Consider the following 21101-nt stretch of genomic DNA (forward strand, 5'->3'; position numbering starts at 1 on the left):
CTTACCCAGAGCAACATGAGGGTATTTGGTGATAATAAAACTATAGGACAGTTATCAGTAAGGTTAGGAATGCCAGCCAAATGGGAGTGGACTCATGAGCCGATATGAGCTTAAGGAAGTAGACATAAAAAGTATAGACATTTTAAAGAGGTTTTGCTGTGGGAGAGGGATGTAGGTGAAAAATAGCTAGGGCTCTTTTGGAGACCATTGATTCCCATCAAAACTGGAAGGGAATTCCAGTGGAAGTCCTTGGTTTATTTGAGGCCATAGCTTGCATCAAAGACAATACTGCACATGTGGAAAAAGAAATAATGCTCTGTGAGTGAAAATAATGGGACATGTAATTTTGGACCACAGTTTCTGTTGCTATTATTTGAATAATCTGTATTTGATTTTGAATATCCTTAAAAAATCTGAATTGTTACAAAGATGATCTTTGATTTATAAAAGGACTTTAAAATCTAGCCTTTCAGATGCTACTTCATTCACTTCAGGGCCATAGTCTTCTAGTCTGGTAGGGGTAAAACCATGTAACTCAAGTATCAGCTTCCATTGGCTGTATTGGGTTTTTATGATGGGAAATGGTGTTTGCCTTGAACAAACTGAGAGAAGTCTTAGGGCTTCTGCAGGAAATATGCCTGTTCCCTTTTCATTTTTACAAAATCAAATACCTGAGCTTTTCTCTGAATTTTAATTTTTTTTAATTTACCCAGCTTTCTTCAAATTACCATCCTACAAATAATTTTAAGATTTTTCTTAAATATCCTACAGATGTGTTTCTGAGCACTAGCATCTAACGATTAATTAAATTATCTAGTGAGGTGTTGCTTTAAAATTTAAAGAATCGTATATGTTGAGAATCTGCAAGAATTTGTAATTTTATATAAACAGATAAAAACAGTGAATACTCTAGTTTTTAAACTGCTAAATAAGGAGCAACTTTTTAAAACTATATATAAAACACATTCTCTTTAGAAAAGGAACCTGTGAAAATGTTACATGATCATTCCCGGAATGATTTTGAAAGACCAGTAAATTCCTTCTTTTACGTATTTGCCAGAGGTAAGAAGTGCCTGGCACTGACACACATGATAAACAGTAGAGTCAGTAACAGAACAGGACAGTTGGTGTAGCATTCTCTAAGAGTACATAGCCAAAGGAACGGTACCATTTCATAGAGATTTTATGAAAGAATTGTAAGTACCTATGATTTGTAAACTTATAATAACTTAAAATTCCTCAGCCTCTGCTTTTAAAAATGGTCTCATGTTGTTCTTTGAGCTATTACTACTTTTAAACATTTTAATGTATCTGAGGACTCTGTCAGTCAGAATTTTTATAGAAAAAGCTGAAGAACTTAATGGTTTTGGGAATTGACATTTTAATTTATACATTTATTTTCCTTGACACATTAGATGTATATGCAGTGATGTGATTTATGCTTTTTGGAAAAGAAGAAAAATTTAAATATAATACTTAATCCATTAAACTCTGTGTGTATATATAATTACTGTTGTGTATTATGTTTTTATTTGATATACTTTCAAGCTTTAAGCCATGGTGACGTTCCTTTCAAATTATGAACATTTCAATAAATAATATGATAATCATACTTATCTAGAGCTTTCAATTTTACCAAGTACTTAATCACTATCTCTTATAATACAAGAACCCTATAAAGCATACTTAAAATATTTTCTTCATTCAATGTCAGTAAATAAGTAAACTGAGATTCAGTGGTATTACGTTACTTAACAAGAAATTCAAACTGTAATTAGCATTTTGGACCCCAGGTTGGTGTTCTTTTTTTCAGGACCATACTGGCATGGGTTCTTTCTGTATTAACACCTCTTTAGTGAGTAAAAATAGCATTCAAATTTGCCTAATTAAACAAACACAACCTGTCCTTAATACATTACTCTTAGAGCAGACCCTGGGTGTAATATTAACTCTGTCAGTATGATCCACGAGTAAGAAGGTTGTGAGTGGAAATTATGACTTGGCTGGTACTTGATTGTATGATTTTACTTACTTAACTAACCAAAGAAAACAACCTGACTCATCGTTTTGCTCAGAATACTGTATGTCCTTTGTAAAAATGTGTGTGCTGAAACTTCATTCTGTTTTTAGGGACCACACTAACCTCATCCTTTAAATAGATGCCTGGTGTAATGTAATCTTAGATGAAATGTGAAAAGTCGTTTTGTGTATGCTCAAATTTTGGGGTGGAGTATCTGTGGATAATCAAAATGCTCCCTTTAATTGAAACTCCAAATGGTTCCCACTGGAAATCTGGGGACTTAAAAGAAATAATAAGGTAAAGAAAGTGAACTAACGTTGTCTTGTGGTACAAAATATTTTTTCCCAGCTTTATTAAGATATAATTGGCATATAACATTGTATAAGTTTAAGATGTAAGGTGTGTTGATTTGATACACCTATATATTGTGAAATGATTACCTCCAGAACTTCAGCTAAGTTCACATCACATAATTACCACTTTTTTTTTTTTTAATTTATTTGAGAGAGAGATTGAGAGACAGAATGGAGCAGAGGGAGAGTGAGAGAGAATCTTAAGCAGATTCCACACTGAGCTTGGAGCCCAATGCTGCGCTTGATCCCACAACCCTGAGATCACTACCTGAACCGAAACCAAGAGTCGGATGCTCAACTGCCCGCACCACCCAGGCGCCCCCTTTTTTTATGGTTAAGATCTCCCTTAGCACCTTTCAAATACATAATACAGTATTATTAACTGTAATCACCCTGTTATACATTACAGTCCCAGAACTTATTCATCTTGTAATTGGAAGTTTGTACCCTTTGTCTAGCATCTCCCCATTTCCTCCACCCCTTAGCCCCAGAAACCCCCATTCTAGTCTGTTTCTGAGTTCAGCATTTTTAGATTCCACATATAGTGATATGATACAGTATTTGTCTGACTTATTTCACTTAGCATAATACCCTGAAGTTTCATCCTAGTTGTCATAAATGGCGAATTTCTTTCCTCTTTTCATGCCTGAGTAATACTTCATTGCATTTATATGCCACGTTTGCTTTATTCATTCATCCATTGATGGGCAAAGTTGTTTCCATGTCCTGGCTATTATGAAATAGTGCTGTAATGAACGTGGGAGTGAAGTTATCTCTTTGAGATCCTCTTTTCATTTCATTTGATAATGTACCCAGACATGGGATTGTTGGATCATATGGTAGTTCTATTTTTTTTTTTAAGATTTTATTTATTTATTTGCGAGAGAGACAATGAGAGAGAGCATGAGAGGGAGGAGGGTCAGAGGGAGAAGCAGACTCCCTGCTGAGCAGAGAGCCCGATGTGGGACTCGATCCCGGGACTTCAGGATCATGACCTGAGCCGAAGGCAGTCGCTTAACCAACTGAGCCACCCAGGTTCCCCGGTAGTTCTATTTTTAATTTGAGGTAGCTCTATACTTTTCCATAGTGCCTTTACCAGTTTACCTTTCCACTAACAGTGTGCAAAGGTATTTCCTACAGCTATTCAGCATTTAAAGAAGTCTTCCTAGAAGTTATAAAATTACAAAAACCTTAGAGAATGGAGAAGTAACAATTGTTTGTACCTAGGAAAGATTCTAAGTGTTGAAATTATAAATGAACTTGCTGTTATAAAATATATCTAAAACCTGGAAAATAATTAGTTCATTAGGATCAGAGTGGTTACTTTTTTTAACAGGGGCCATGTTTCCAAATACCTTGTAGAAATCTGACTTGTGTAATTCAGATTTAGTTTTCCTATAGAAATAAATACATGAGATTTGTTTTTCAATTTTAATCACAAAGAAACCTTATCACATTTAAGACACACACATATAAAAATAGAAAATGCAATCTCACCATATTTTAAAGATCAAAAAGATGTATCAAGTTATTATCTGTCTGGTTAATTGCTGCTAAGCACACACTGAGGATTATAAACTAAGCAAATCCATTTATCCATGTAGGCCATGAGGTCAGATAGTTGAGACTATAAATAGGCAGATTTAATGATGTCATTAATAAGAAAGAGGAGAATATACCTCTGTGGTATCTTATTTACTCCCACAAAGCGTATGTTCTTTAGAAAGCAAATTACTGAACCAGATGGAATAAGGAAAAAAACTAAGGTGAGTAACAGAATTATTTAACACAAACTCATTATACATTCAACATTAAGAGTATAATTATTTTGCATTTTCATATTTGAAATGATTATGCATCAGTCTTTAGGATTAAATTTGGGTGTTTTCTACACAATCTTGGAGTTACATAGTCATGACTTTAAATGGAATGTTTAGATGCCTTCCTAGTGCTATTTAACTTTGTCAAAGGAAAGAGGTTATTTATTCACACAAAGAAAAATGGCAGTGGTTAGTCCAAAAGCCGTATATATGGAGATACACAACTAGAAACTCATTCTTTCGAAACCCCAACTGTTTTCAACCTTCCCACAATGCTGTACTTAGTAATGACTTCCCCTCCCCCCTTTCTTTTAAACCTTAGCCTATTGTCAATTATGTCCTAAAACTCTCAAATCATCTGGATGGTCCACTGGTGATTCCATTTGTTGGGGTAACTTGTTTGTTAAAAGTTTTGATTTTTTGTGAAAATGTAGCTAAGTTCTATTGGTTTTTTTTTTTTTCCCCAAAGAGAAATGCTAGAAAGCAAAATAAAACTATTGTTTAAATAAATAAAAAAAAATTTGAAGATTAATTGATGAGTGATTACATTTGGCTGTTTTTTTTTTTTTTTAAATTCTTGTGGAATCACAGAATCATGCTTTTCTGATTTTCATAGCTGGAGAACAGGTTGGTCAAAGTTAGCTATCATTTCTTGAAGTGCAGACATAAGATATCCCATCAACTTCATGAAAATAAGCCACAGTCCATCAAAAAGAAATAAAGGATTAGTTTTGCTTTTGTGATAAAATATAAGTAACGGGCGCCTGGGTGGCTCAGATGGTTAAGCGTCTGCCTTCGGCTCAGGTCATGATCCCAGGGTCCTGGGATCAAGCCCCGCATCAGGCTCCTTGCTCAGCAGGAGGCCTGCTTCTCCCTCTCCTTCTCGTGCTCCCCCTGCTTGTGCTCTCTCGCTCTCTCTGTCAAATAAATAAATAAAATCTTTAAAAATATATATATATATATGTAACATTCTTTATATTTTCTAATTTTTATTTTTTACTTTTGAACTTTTCCTTAAGAAATGTGGTAGAAAGAGATTAAGACACTAGAGTAAGAATAACATGTGAATGATGCTTATGAAATTTTCAGGACGAAAAGTAGCATATAATGATCTTTTTGTGAGAGCATTGCAATATATCCGATTGGTTTTTATTTTAGGATCAAAAAGTGAATGTCAGTTATTATTTTAGCTCCTTTATCTTGGCATTCATAATACAGGACACACCTATTATACCAGAATTCTTGTGCTAAAGTTGTTTTAATGGCTTTGATATTCTGAGAGCTATTTTTGAAGACTTTGTGCTGTATTGACCACCAGTACTTGGCATGTTATATATGCCTTTGTTTCTAGGTCCGCCTATTTCCTCAGGGAAAGTTTGTATAAATGAATGAGACTACTGTATGTTTCTTTGTCATTTCCTTCTGTTGTTTCTTGGGAGGAAGAATTGCAATAGGTTTTACAGTATTTCTACCCTAAATTAGCTACCTTTCTGTGAAGCTGAAATATATGGTGGTTAGGAGGGCTGGAAATAGTATTTTAGGTTGCTTAAACCAGGCGGATGACACATAATTTACTTTTCAGAATGTGGGTGATTTCCTTTGCTTGAAAAGACTAACTGTGGTTTTATAGATTGTGAAAGCATGGTTCTAATGAATTAGTCTTTAGCATCCACTTCTCATGGTTTTCTTCTGGTGAGCCAGGGCTTCTTTTAGAGATTGTTGCAGAGAAAATAATAAATTATATTTATTGAATAGGTTCATACAATTTTTTTTCTGTCATTCCAAATAGAATTTTAAGACCTCAGATTGTTGTTTCATCAGTCCCGGACACACATAGTAGGAGATTCAGTAGCGGAATGGCAGGGGGAAAGGAAATGGGTGTAGAAATCAACTATCCTGGTTTAAAACCTAGATCTGCAGTTTCCTGTGACTGAGAACAAGTTAATCTTCCTCTCAGGAATTCATTCCTTATGCTGTAACGTACAGAAAACAGCAACTCTGCAAGGTGGTTGTAAGAATTAACTATAATGCATACATAGTTTCCCACCTATTGTAGCTTAATGAGTTGCACTTTTGATTATTATGGGTGCTTTACCAGTGCTCGTTGATTGATTAAACTGAAAACACAAAGGGAGAACAAGGTAACATCTGGGACTTTTCATGTATAATTGAGTAAAATAATAAGCTATTAATTTTTTGAGTGCAGGAAATGCTGTTTTTCTTTTTCTACCCAAAACTAGTGATGGTAGCTTAATAAATGCTGTCGTGTGGTAGTGTGTGTGGGAAAAACTCATATTACCTCCTGGTTCAGAGTTCTTTCAAAGTATCATTACTTTTTTTTAAGACTCTATTTATTTCAGACAGCAAGGGAGAGAGAAAGAGAGCGAGTGTACACATAAGCAGTAGGTAGGGGCAGAGGGAGAACCAGATCCCCCTCTGAGCAGGGAGCCTGACACGGGGCTCAATCCCAGGACCCTAGGATCATGACCTGAGCCAAAGGCAGACACTTAACTGACTGAGCCACCCAGGGGCCCCCTAAGTATCATTACCTTTATGTTTACTCTATCAGTGAGCTCATTTGAATTCATCTGTCATTTGACCTTTTTCATACACAGGAATATAGAATATATGGCTGATATTGGGGAGAATATACATAAAATAATTTGGGGGAGTTGTCAAACTAACAATGTGAGAAAATGTTAGTAAAAGTTAAGATTCTTTATGATAGATGGGAGGAGGAAGAGAACTCTTAATGGTATATAGATGTTAGGAATACTAGTGGTTGGTTGGTTGTCTCCATTGCTTAAGGACAGCCAGATTTTTTATGATTGAGAATAATTTGTTCCTTTGCAAGTTCTCCTTGTTTTCTGAGAATCAGGGTCAGATGGTGAAACTTTCATTTCACACCAAATAACATCAACTGTCATATTTCAGCATGTTATTAAGAAATTAGGATTTTTTTTTTGATTGGGAAAATATTTGAGCACCTGACTCAGTGTGTGTGTATCTGAAGAGACATCATTCATTCATTCAACAATATTTTATTAAGCATCTTCTCTGTGCCAAAAAATATTCTAGATCCTTCAGGAGATAGCACTGAACTAGAGCGTTAAAGTACCTGGACTCAGCAAGCTTCCAGTCATTAATCAGATTTCACATATTTGAACTAATCTGTAGTCAGAATTGTGAACATTTACAGTAAGCCATTTGAATATTGTTGCTGTATGAAAAATATATAATACGTAAACAGGGATTGTTTTGCTTAATGTGCCATTCTGTGCTTGCAATAAAGAAACACCAAAAAATAAGGAGATGGGAAGGCAAACTCTTTCCTAGAGTCCTTTCTTCCTCAGTAAATATTATTTGGTTTTCAATTTCATTGTGATTTTTCAGTTCTGATGATGCATGCAAGATTTAATTTCTAGTTTGTTTTTTTTTTACTTTTTATTAGATTATTTACTTTGGAATTGAGAATAGTTATAAAAGCATTTAATTAATAAAAATAGGATAGTTCCAGATTATTCCTTCCCCAAATAAAAGGCATTATTTCTATAGAAGAATAAAAATGATGGTTTCTGGAGGGTTACACTTTATGTATTTATATCTTAATACTGCTTGGATTACTATCCTATTGAGAGAATTATTAGTATAATTTCTGACCTGTGATCTGATCCAGTGTTTTCACTTTTTACTACCTTTCTTACAGGATTAAGAGGTAGCTGATGTGTTTTTTGCTTAGCCTGCAAGTGTTTGGATGAACTATAAAAATGAGTTTGGGGCCATGATTTCTTAAAGATTTCTCAGTGTATGGATCAAAGTGCTCCAGCAATCTTATGTCTAGTAATACTGTAGAAACTCTTAAACTTCAGTGAACTCCTTCACAGAGTCAAATAAGACTTCCACCTCCTTGGTGAAACATGCTGAAATGCCTGTGCTTGGCACAATGAACCCCTAAAGCCAGTAGGCTATTTTCTAGATTGCCTGCTGGTACCTCTTATTATATTTTATAAAAAATGTACTGTTGAATTTTATGTGAATGAGACCTGAAAAGAATAAAATAAAATGATAAAAATCAAGGAATTTGCACTCACAATGCTTGCAGGTGTCTTGAAATCCTTACGTCACTTAAAAAAGACTGAAGTGGAAGGCAAGCCATTGTGTGCTACTTATGCAAGACCAACAGGGTGAAAATTCAATGTGTACATTTGCAAAGATAAGCTTTCACTCTACATCAAAGATCAATGAATGAATTTACATCTGTGTATTTTAAGTCAAAATAAAGTGCTTAAGGTTTACTTGAACTTTTGATTTCACATTTTAAGTGGTGTTTTAAATGAACTTCTGATTAGATGGAGGGTTTTTCTTATATTTGTGTTCCTTCTTGATCATTTTCCCAAATCATTATTCCCAAAGTGTTTTCTTTGTCAATACCTATATATATTAAATATATATATTTGTTAATACCTATTATAGATATTAAATATATATAATAATGTCAATACTATTAATATATTATAACTAGAAAAAATTTTCCCCAAATGAATTTATTAAATATGTAGGAAAATATAAAAACATTTGTACAGTTCTGAGTTTAAAAGTACAATTTTGAACTACACATTATTGTATAAGCAACACTTATGGGGGAATCCCATCTTTTCTGGGTTTAGGTAGTGAAATCAGTACAGAAATGCACTTATGTTGTGTTTTCATTATACCAAGCTATCTCTTTTTTTGTTAGATGTGTTAGTCTATTCATTGATTGCTACTTTGTATCTTTCCTTAAAACAAATCAGTTTCATTATATTCATTATTTATATATATTGCACATTTAATACGCTAACTCACTGATCTGTAGTTAAAAGAAGAATGGCTTAACGGAAAAGCCATTCTTGAACTGTCTCAATCTGAATCATGGCTTTAAATTATTTTCGTGCGCGTGGAGGGATCTGGGAGGAATTACACTGAGTACTAGGAACATGCTATATTAGTTTTGTTGTGAAATCTTAACAAGAATGATATACCAAAAAGGGGTATGTGCAAAGACTTGCCTGTGAATGTTTATAGCAGCATTATTTACAGTAGCCAAAAAGCGGAAACAACCCAAATGCCCATCAATTAATGAATAGATAAATGTAGTATAGTCATATAATGGAATAATATTGGGTAATAAAAAGTAGTAAAGTACAGTTACATGCTGCAACATGGACAAACCTCAAAACTATTATGGTCAGTGAAAGAAACCAGAGAATAGCCAAAAGAAAAAAAGCCAGAGAAAATAATATTTTATGATTCCATTTATATGAACTATCCAAAAAGGCAAGTATATAGAGACAGAAAGTAGATTAGTAGCAACCTAGGGCTTCAGAGGTGTTAGGACTAGGACACAAACATAAAAAGAAAAATGATGATCTTCGCTTATTTAAAGCACTTACCGAGAATGTTAGAGTGGAAGAAACTTCACAAAGTTTTCAGCATAGCTCCTCATTTTGCATACAAAAAGGCAGAAGTGACCTTCATTTAGGAGATCAATATATATTTGATCTAGATATATTCTAAATATGCATTTTTGATTAGCCTTAGTAATTTCTTTTTTCCCCCCCAATTATTTCTAATTGTTTTGTTCTTCTGTACCATAGGACATAAGATTGGGGGGAGGGTCTATATTAGTAATTTGCAAACACAAAAGGAGAGAGTATTCATTACTCATCACTCAGCCTCAAAAATCACTTTTGATCTTGCTTTAGCTATCTCCTTCCCTGCCTCTGTTTTCTTCCCCTTTTCTCTTTTGAAGAAAATCCCACCCAAAGCCTTTTTACTCATGAGTATTTTATTATATATGTATGAGTGATAAGGACTTTTGTTTTTAGACATACCTTCTGTGGTATTATTGTATCTAGCAAAAATAACATGTCCTCTAATACTACGTTTTAATTCAAATTTCTCTAGCAGTCAGTCTGTCCATACTGGATTCAATTTGCCACATTTCTTTGGTGGTTATGGCACTTAAAATCTCCTCTTCTATGTCAGTTCTTGCCCCAGTCCCATTTCCCCACTTTCCCCCACCCCCATTGTCGATTTGTAGGAGAAACTGAGCTGTGGCTATCCAGATTCTAGATTTTGCTTATTATTATATTTGCTAATTATTATATTCAACTATTTGAGCGTAAGTTAAAAAATGGCTTTATTTTTTTCATCCAAAAGAATTTTTCCACAGAATTGAGAGCAATTGAGCTAGCATTTAAGAATTTGTAGTAACTCGGGGCACCTGAGTGGCTCAGTCGTTAAGCGTCTGCCTTCAGCTCAGGTCATAATCCCAGGGTCCTGGGATCGAGCCCCGCATCAGGCTCCCTGCTCCGCGGGAAGCCTGCTTCTCCCTCTCCCACTCCCTCTGCTTGTGTTCCCTCTTTCGCTGTGTCTCTCTCTGTCAAATAAATAAAATCTTTAAAAAAAAAAAAAAAAAGGAATTTGTAGTAACTCTTAAAGATCGAGATTAGCAGGCTTTCAGAAATGGTGTTCCAAGACTTGATTTATTCTGTTTTATTGCTGCATTTCGTTTGGTAAAAAGATGAAGGGAGAGACATTGGGAAACTGAATCATTCCTCCCTGAGGTAAGATGAAGCCTAGTAGCTGCTTAGGACAGAGACACCCATTGTAAATGTAAAAGCCGTGGGTCTGGGGTTTGAAATGTGCTTCTCTTACCAGTCCCTGTGAATGGCCTCTTAGGGGAGAATAATTGAATGATGTTTTAACAGATTGGGTTTTAATTTTTATTATGTTACATATGGAATAAAGTCTGGGTCTTTTCATGTTTTTTTTTTTTCTTCTAACAAAAGAAGCTTTTAAATCAAATGCCTTGATGCTTGTTAAATGTGTGTGTGATTTGTCATCAGTAGTTTTTTTTTATATAGAAGTACAGGTAAAGGACCTTTAATGGCCATTTAAAAATGTGGCCCTTGTTTCTTATTGTGGATATGTTTCCTCTACATCTCTTTGTTTTATTTTTATTTTTTTTTAAAGATTTTATTTATTTGAGAGAGAGAGAATGAGAGACAGAGAGCACGAGAGGGAAGAGGGCAGAGGGAGAAGCAGACCCCCTGCTGAGCAGGGAGCCCGATGCGGGACTCGATCCCGGGACTCCAGGATCATGACCTGAGCCGAAGGCAGTCGCTTAACCAACTGAGCCACCCAGGCGCCCTACATCTCTTTGTTTTAATAGCATGTATTTTTTTCTTATAACAGCATTTTCACTTCTTTATTGATATATCAGATTTGTGTTATAAATAATAGTATTTGTGCTTTTAAAATAGATCAAGAATTAATTTCATTTGCATGTCTTTTACTGTGTCTATAAATGAGAACCTCTTAGTTCAGTTAGTCTATGAATAAGGGTCTGTGTAGGTAGGACTTGTTTAGTAATTGGCCATTAAATAGAACAATATGTATTGAGGGGATCATATTTTTCCAATACCTTTGCCTTTATTTTAGTCCAGTGGTTCTCAAAGTATAATGTGCTGGATTACCAGTATATATCACCTGGACCCTATATATAGGTTCTATTAAATAGGTACAATGTGACCCCACTCAAGCAAATCTAATTAAAAACAAGTTCTGTAGGTGATTCTAATGCCTATCAAAAGTTTGAGATCACTATCTTAGATAATCTATTTTTGTTGTAACTTTTTGTTTTTAAATAGTTTGATTTGCTAAAAGTTGCAAAAATAATGCAGTTTCCCCTATGCCTTCCTCCAAGCTTCTCCCGATAATAATACCTTACATAACTATAATACATTATTAAAACCAGGGAAGTGACATTGGTGCAATACTATCAAGTCAGGTACAGACCTTATTTGGACTTCATCAGCTTTTACAGGCATTCTTTATTATTATCTATTGTTATTTGTTTTTATTTATAATTCTGTGACTTTTTACTACATAATGTAGATTTGTGTGACGTCCCACAATCAGAATACAGAACTGTTGTGTTGCACAGGAACCCCTTTGTATCACCCCTTAACAGTCACACCCTGCCTTCAGTCCAGGCGGTCGGTGATCTGTATTCTGTGACCTTAAGTTTGTCACTTTAGGACTCTTACCTAAATAGAACTTTACAGTACATAACCCTGTGAGACTGGCTTTTTTCACTCTGCGTGATGCCCTGGAGATCATCTGAGATGTTGAGTGTATCAAGACTTTGTTGTTTTTTATTGTGGAATTCATTATATGGATGTCCACAGTTTGTTTTATTCATTCTCACAGTGGAGCACATTTGGGTTGTTTCCAGTTTGGGTTTGTTACAGAGTCAGCTGCCATAAACATTCATGTGCAGGTTTTATATGAACATAAGTTTATTTTTCTCTCATGCAAATACCAAGAGTAGATTGCAGGGTCATATGATGTGTGTGTTTAGCCTCATATTACACTCCCAATCTTTCCCAAAGTGGTTGTATCATTTTGCGTTCTACAAGCCACAAGTGAGAGATCCAGTTTCTGCACACTCTCTCTGCACTTAAAGTTGTCAGTAGTTTTCAATTTAGGTGCATTGTGTTATCTCATCATAGTCTTAATTTGCATTTTCTTGATGGAGAATAATGTTAAACATCTTTTCATGTGCCTGTTTGCCATTCATATCCTCTTTGGTAGTGTTCAGAGCTTTTGCCCATTTTATAATTGGGTTGTTTTCTTTCTCTTGAGTTTATATTTTTATTTTTTAAAGATTTTATTTATTTATTTGATAGGGAGTGTGCATGCACATGGGTACACATGGGAAGCATCACGCAGAGAGAGAGAGAGGGAGAAGCAGGCTTCCCAATGAACAAGGAGCCCAATGCAGGGATCGATCCTAGGACCCTGGGAACATGACCTGAGCTGAAGGCAGACGTTTAACCACTGAGCCACCCAGGCGCCCCTCTTTCTATTGAGTTTGGTGGGCTCTCTATATTTTCTGGATATAAGTCATTTGGGTATATGACTTGCAGATATTTTCCCCTATTCTGTGGCTTGTCTTTTCATCCTCCTAACAAGGTCTATTCAGACTTTATAAAGTCCAGTTTATCGATATTTAAAAAAAACCTTTTATGGATTGTGTCTTTAGTGTCATGTCTAAGAACCTTTTGCATAAGCATTGGTCCCAAGAATTTTCTCTTGTATTTTAATAAACACTTTGTAAGTTTATATTTTACATTTAGATCAGCGTTAGGTCAATTTTTTTTTTATAATGTGCTACTTTAGATTTTAATATTTCCAAAGTTTGAGACACTATTTCCAAGTAGTTTTTCTAGCCAGTATTTGATAAAACCTCTAGTTAGGAAAATTCATTCCAAGGACTTTTCTTTATTAGTATGCAGTGAAAGTTTTGTTTGAATGTGGTTCACTCTAACACACCACTCCCCAACAAAGATTTAAAACTTTAACAGAGACTGACTAAATGCTGTTTAATATTTACCAAAGTACATACATACATACCTTGTTTTATTGTGCTTCACAGATACTGCCTTTTTTTTTTTTTTTAAAAACAAATTGAAGGTTTGTGGCAACCCTGTATTGACCAAGTCATTGCCATCATTTTTCTAACAGCATTTGCTCATTTTGTGTCTCTGTGTCACATTTTGGTAATTCTTGCATTATTTTGGATTTTTTCATTATTATTTGTTACAGTGATTTGTGATCAGTCATTACAACTCACGGAAAGCTCAGATGATGGTTAGCATTTTTTAGCAATATAGTATTTTTTAAAATTTAATTTTCTTTAAATTCAATTAACATATAGTGTATTCTTAGTTTCAGAGGTAGAGTGCAGTGATTCATCAGTCTTATATAATACCCAGTGCTCATTACATCATATGTCCTCCTTAATGACCATCACCCAGTTACCCCATCTCCCCATCCCCCTTCCCTCCAGCAACTCAGTTTGTTTCCTGTGGTTAGGAGTCTCTTATGGTTTGTCTCCCTCTCTGATTTTGTCTTTATTTTTCCCTCCCTTCCCCTATGCACCTCTGTTTTGTTTCTTAAATTCCACATATGAGTGAGATCATATGATAATTGTCTTTCTCTGATTGACTTAATTCACTTAGCGTAATACCTATCCTCTAGTTCCATCCACATGACTGCAAATGGTGGCAAGATTTCATTTTTTTTTTTTCATGGCTGAGTAATATTCCATTGTATATGTATATACCACATCATCTTTATCCATTCATCTGTCAATGGATATCTGGGCTCTTTCCATAGTTTGGCTATTGTGGACATTGCTGCCATGAACATTGGGGTGCAAGTGCCCCTTTGGATCACTACATTTGTATCTTTGGGATATGCTGAGGCTAGGACTTTTAGTACTATGTTGAACAGTAATGGTAAGAGAGGACATCCCTATCATGTTCCCGACCTTAGGGGAAAGCTCTCAGTTTTCCCCCGTTGAGAATGATATTTGCTGTGGGCTTTCATGTATGGCTTTTACGATACTGAGTTATGTTCCCTCTATCCCTACACTGTGGAGAGTTTTAATCAAGAAAAGCTGCTGTACTTTCTCAAATGCTTTTTCTGCATCTATTAAGAGGATCATATAGTTCTTGTCCTTTCTTTTATTAATATGGTATATCACCTTGATTGATTTGTGGGTGTTGAACCACCTTTGCAGCTGAGGAATAAATCCCACTTGGTCAGGGTGAATAATCTTTTTAATATACTGTTGGATCTTATTGGCTAGTATCTTTTTTTTTTTTTTTTTAAAGATTTTATTTATTTTTTAGAGAGCGAGCGAGAGAGAAACAGCATGAGAGGCGAGAGGGTCAGAGGGAGAAGCAGGCTCCCCGCTGAGCAGGGAGCCCGATGTGGGACTCAATCCCAGGACCCTGGGATCATGACCTGAGCCGAAGGCAGACGCTTAACCATCTGAGCCACCCAGGTGCCCTATTGGCTAGTATCTTGGTGAGAATTTTTGCATCCATGTTCATCAGGGATATTGGGTCTGTAATTCTCCTTTTTGGTGGGGTCTTTTTCTAGTTTTGGGATCAAGGTAATGCTGGCCTCATAGAAAGAGTTTGGAAGTTTTCCTTCCATTTCTATTTTTTAAAGCAGCTTCAGAGGAATAGGTATTAATTCTTCTTTAAATGTTTAGAATTCCCCTGGGAAGCCATCTGGCCCTGGGCTCTTGTTTGTTGGGAGATTTTTGATTACTGCTTCAATTTCCTTGCTGGTTATGGGTCTGTTTAAGTTTTCTATTTCTTCCAGTTTTGGTAGTTTATACAGATCTAGAAATGCATCCATTTCTTCCAGGTTGCCTAATTTGTTGGCATATAGCTGCTCATATGTTCTTATAGTTGTATTCAGTGTTGGTTGTGATCTCTCCTCTTTCATTCATGATTTTTTTTTTTTTTTTAACTTGGGTCCTTTCTGTTTTCTTTTTGTTAAGTTTGGCTAGGGGTTTATTGATCTTATTAATTCTTTCAGAGAACCAGCTCCTAGTTTTGTTGATCTGTTCTACAATTCTTTTGGTTTCTATTTCATTGATTTCTGCTCTAATCTTTATTAATTCTCTTCTCCTGCTAGGTTTAGGCCTTATTTGCTGTTCTTTCTCCAGCTCCTTTAGGTGTAAGTTTAGGTTGTGTATTTGAGACTTTTCTTGTTTCTTGAGAAAGGCTTGCAATACACTATTTTTTAATTAAGGTGTCTACATTGTCTTTTGGACATAATGCTATTTATTGCACATTTAGACTACTATATAGTTTAAGTATAACTTTTATATGCACTGGGAAATAAAAAAATTGACTCGCTTTATTGCAATATTTGCTCTATTGTGGTGGTCTGGAACCAAATCTGCAATATCTCTGAGTTATGCCTGTATTTGAGAGATTATTGAAATTGTGACTTGAAGGTAACTTTTGCTTCCATTTTATGATTGGTTAATCTAGGGGCGCCTGGGTGGCTCAGTTGTTAAGCGTCTGCCTTCGACTCAGGTCATGATCCCAGGGTCCTGGGATCAAGCCCCGCATCGGGCTCCCTGCTCGGCGGGAAGCCTGCTTCTCCCTCTCCCACTCCCCCTGCTTGTGTTCCCTCTCTCTCTGTGTCCCTCTCTGTCAAATAAATAAATAAAATCTTTAAAAAAAAAAAAGATTGGTTAATCTATTATTAGTGTGCTTGCTTGGCTAACATCTACATCCCCACTAAGTAACATACGTTAAGTGTATATATTTTAATAATTATAATATCCACATTTAAAGGTTCTTAGTTCCTTACCTAGCATACTTTTGAAAACCGGGAAAGTATTCCATCTAAGAACTTTCTTTTAAAGACTTAATTTTTTTTTTTTTTAATAGCAGTTTTAGGTTCACAGCTAAGTTGAGCAGCATGTACATAGGGTTTCCATATGTACCCTGTCCCCACACAGGCACAGCCTCCTTCATTATCAACATCCATCACCAGAGTGGTACCTTTGTCACAACTGATGAACCTACACTGAGACCTCATAATCACCCCAAATCCATAATTTATATTGGGGATCACTCTTGATGTTGTACATTCTATAGGTTTGGACAAATATATAATGACATGTATTCATCATTATAGTATCATTAGAGTATTTTCACTGCTCTAAACATCCTCTGTGCTTCACCTATTCATCTCCCCCTGACTTCAACCCCATAATTCCTGACAACCACTAATCTTTTTATTATCTCCATTGTTGTGCCAGAATGTCATATAGTTGGAGTCATACAGTGTAGCCTTTTCAGACTGGTTTCTTACACTTAGAATACGCATTTAAGGGTCTTCCAAGGTTTTTCACGGCTTAATACTTCATTTCTTTCTTTCTTTTTTTTTTTTTGCCAAAATAAGATTTTATTTTGAAAGTCATTTGAAGGACAGTAAGGAAGGAGACCTGAGACTCAGCAGATGTAGATTCTGATGCGCATTCTTTGCAGCCCCCACGATGGTCTTTGTCAGGCCAACAAGTTGCTTTCTTTGGTGATCCCGTGTTTAGCTTCCTGGAGAAGAGATCTTTTCCCATAAGTCACCTTCATTCTTTTTGTAGAGCAGAGCCTTGTTTCCAGGAAACAGTGCGCTGGTGGGAGATGGGTGTTTTTTAAAAAACATCAAGGTAGACCTAATATGTTCCACAAAGTGGGGCGGCTCAGCCAGAGGCGAAGTGGAAAGGTTCTCTAGTATTTGCTTATCGTCTTGCTGCAGCCAGAAATCCATGTGTGGAAAGGGCATCCAGGAATACAGTCCTATACGCAGTTGCTCTGTCTTTGCCTTGTAAATACTAATCATTGGTCCTCCTGTTAAAGCTCGGGCAGCACGGAGCTCCTCCTCTGGACCCCGATCTGGGAAGGATGCTCGGTAAATCTCTGCCGTCTTAATGTTGACAGCGATGCCATAAATTACTGGAAAGTGGTTTTCGTTTTCTTCCCGGTCATTTAATTCTGTCACACACAGTGTCACTAAGTGAATGTCCTCCTCTTGTCTGTCAAATTCACTAAGAAGCTGATGAGTAAGTTTTTGTGACAACTGCCTGTCGTCACTGAAGCCTCCCACGAGATGCACTTCCAGCCTTCCACACTGAGCGTGGTCCGAGAAGGCTTTTATGGAGCTCATGATCAAGGGGACCTCCGCTCTGGTGTCGCTTCCATCACAGTGGGTCAAGCAGGTGGCCCCATTACCTGTGTGCCTCAGGACCACAATGTGACAAGTGGTGGCATCATCAGAACCCAGAATGGAGATGGAGCCATCCTTTGGGGAGGTCACTGCCAGCTCTCTTTGCTGAACATACAGAAGGCCCTGGGGTCCCACTTGTTGAACAGACTGACCTCTGAGAAGTCTGGCTCTTTCCTTCAGAGGCGGGTGGGCTCGCACCAGGTACCCGGCGGACTGCGGCAGCCGCACTCGCCGCCCCTTGACGAGCAGCGGCATCGCGGAGGCGGCCGCCCTAGCCCCAGGCCGCCCCAATACTTCATTTCTTTTTAGTGATGAATAATATTTCAGATGTACCACATTTTGTCTGTTTACCTATTGGAGGACATTTTGGTTGCAACTAAGAGCTCTTGAACTTCCTTTTAGCGGTGAAAATTTCTCTATTTTATTGTTTCAGAGACATAATAAGATGAAACAATCTGTTGATAAGTTTTTACCTTAAATTTAATCAGTAACTCTTTAAGTTTTTGTAAGCATTTAACCTGTTTTGAGAAAGTGGAAATATATAGGGTTTTTTTTTATACTTAATTTCTATGTGGCAAAGAAAAAGGTCCAAGAGGTGTTGCATAGTTCTCCCCATGTTTTTGTTAATCATTTTTGAATTTTTAGATTGTAGTGTCAATCACATTTTTATTACCTTTTCAGACTAATTTTCATAAACTGCATTGACTGTCCCATATACATTGCCTGCAAGGCAAAAATTAACAAGGTTCAAAGGAAGCTTTCATTAGATAATGCTGAGCCCGGTTGCTCCTGACAGTTCTTACTTACTAGGCAGACGGCTATCTATGCACAGAGTAAATGGAGCAGCAAGTGAGCACTGGGGCATGGATTTAGAGTTTCAATTTGTTTTTGAGGGAAATTATTTGCTAAATAAATTTAGTTCTTGGAGCTAGATAGGCATTCAGTTAATTTAGTTTTTTTTGTTTTTTTTTTGTAAGGTTCATTTAGGTTATCTTTGGAATTGTTCAGGTGGACTCATTTCATTAAGTTACTGGTATCTGAGGACCTCCTGGTATTTCTTTAATCTACCCAGTTTCTTTCTAGAGCACTGAGCATACAGTGGGTGCCCAATAAATGTTGTTGACTGTCTTGTGACTCGTTGTTTATATTGCTTTCAAGTCTGTTTTTCAACTTTGCTCATTTGTTTTGATGAATTTTTTTATCTCCTCCTTTGATATGCACATTTCTACTGGAGGCTTTCCTTATCCTACCGCTTGTTGATGTTTGACTTTCTTAACTTTGCATAAAATAAACATCCCCATTAGGTATTTAGAAAAGCCCAGAGACAAACTGAAATTGCAGCAACAATTATGGAACAGATGAGAAATTAAATATTTAATTTTTAATTTATATATACGTTTTTCTAGTCTGTCTTTGTGTGGTAGTTCCTTGAGTGTGTATATATGAAGAAGAATGTATTCACTTAGGGGCACCTGGGTGGCTCAGTCGGTTAAGCGGCTGCCTTCAGCTCAGGTCATGATCCCAGGGTTCTGGGATAGCCCCACATGGGGCTCCCTGCTCAGCGGGTAGCCTGCTTCTCCCTCTCCCTCTGTCTGCTGCTCTATCTGTGCTGTCTGTGTCTCTGTCAAATAAATAAAATCTTTAACAACAACAACAACAAAAGAATGTACTCACTTATATCTGTACATTTTTCTGTATTATACCTCAGTGAAAATATCAAGGGAGATTTAGGCTTTCTTTTGTATGGAATTTCCTTATTTGATAAAAGGAAGCAAAAATACTATGGAGGTTTAGATTTGGAAAAGTTATTACAAAACTTTTTAGACTACTTTTAAGATTTGTTATATTCAGTGATTCTGAGACCTTCCTAAATTTACACAAAATGGATTGACCTAAGTAGCAGCCTTCAGGCAGTGTTTCAGCATTTACAAACTTCTTATGAAGGTATATCCTCAACGCTAATTGAATACCTATTATATGTCAGGCATTATGGTAGACTGGTGGTTCTCAAACTTGGCTGCACTTTAGAATCACTTGGGGAGATTTTAAAATTCCCCCAAGCCAATTAAATCAATTTCTGGGAGGGGGACCTTTAGGCCTCAGTGTTTTCTAAAACTTATCAGATGGATTTATCATGTAGCCAAGTTTGAGAACCACTGGGCTAGACAATATGCATTACCCATTTAACCCTCTCAGCAACCCTGTGAGGTGGGATATATTGTCCAGTTTTGTGACTGAAGAAATTGTTTCAGAGAGATTAATGACCAACTAACTAATAAGCGCAGACCCAAACACAAACCAAGATCTCTGACTTATTTCAAAATCTTGAACTCTGTCAGTACCTCTTAGTGATTCATATGTAGGTTCTTTTTCCTTTTTAATTGCAAATATATACTTTTTTCTATCCCCTTGTTCTTTTCTACATGTAATATCTTAATGTTGTCACAGGGAGATTATACTATATGTATCTAGTGAGATATTTTTGTTTTCCCCCTGCCATACCCCCAATACACACCCCTCCAACCAAAGAAGGTGAAAACCAAATTATGCATTTATGATCTCAAGCATCACGAGTGTGTGTGTGTGTGTGTGTGTGTGGATAAGACCTTGGCTTAGAAACAGTAAAATTATTGTCCTAGCGACTTTGATAAAATGTGATATGTTGTGTGGTTTTTAGCTATTTTAGATATATAAACAAAATACAGACTAGAAATAAGGCTTTTGGTATTGAGAATGTTCTTGGATATCACTAAATGTTGAAGAAATTTCTCCGAAATCACCTGGTGATAAGTAGAATGGGAGTGGGGAGTGTGAATTATGTTATTTAGCATTTCATTAGCTGGGTACCATAGTGAATATTAAATGTTTCCTCATTAGAAATAACTTCTGGAAGTTTTATTTCTGCTATTGTAATGGATATCTGATTAAAATAGGAGAAGGGAGCCCCTTCTGTTTCTGGGTATAAGACAACTAAGCCACAAAAGCTTCATTTACTCATGCTGATTTATCCTGGAAGACCTGGTATTACAAAGAGATTCTATTATGTCCCTGAACTCACTTTACACAATTGCGAAGTTCCTAAAAGTAGTAAAAAAAAAAAAAAAAAAAAAAAAAGACTTGAAGGGGATATAATAAAAAATGAATAAACCGAATGAAAACTATAGTTGAATAGTTCATTCTTTAAGAAATAATTGAGCATACTCTGAAAAAGGTGATGTATTCATCAAAAATACAAAAAAAATATTCATGATTTCTGCTTTA

At 36.1% G+C, this 21101-nt stretch overlaps 2 protein-coding genes across 12 annotated transcripts in view; one reads left to right on the forward strand and one right to left on the reverse strand.

Moving 5' to 3' along the window:
* Nucleotides 1-21101, forward strand: part of COBLL1 (cordon-bleu WH2 repeat protein like 1) — a 163969-nt gene that overhangs the window by 68184 nt on the left and 74684 nt on the right. Inside the window, exon 1 of one of the 11 annotated variants that reach the window (XM_081814286.1) lies at nt 1171-1196. The exons of the other annotated variants lie outside the window; for them this stretch is intronic. Within the exon in view, the coding sequence (XP_081670412.1) occupies nt 1186-1196 (11 nt within the window). The 5' untranslated portion in view covers nt 1171-1185. Of the gene's footprint in view, nt 1-1170; nt 1197-21101 lie in introns of those variants that run through there. 11 annotated transcript variants of the gene reach the window in all.
* LOC102732497 (protein N-terminal asparagine amidohydrolase) lies at nt 16997-18106 on the reverse strand. Its single transcript, XM_006742461.3, has one exon. It carries the CDS (start codon nt 18093-18095, stop codon nt 17163-17165), a length of 933 nt encoding a protein of 310 aa, XP_006742524.1. The 5' UTR covers nt 18096-18106; the 3' UTR covers nt 16997-17162.

This window comes from Leptonychotes weddellii, chromosome 3, assembly GCF_054177405.1.
Source record: "Leptonychotes weddellii isolate Sample4059 chromosome 3, ASM5417740v2, whole genome shotgun sequence".
Classification (NCBI taxonomy): domain Eukaryota; kingdom Metazoa; phylum Chordata; class Mammalia; order Carnivora; family Phocidae; genus Leptonychotes; species Leptonychotes weddellii.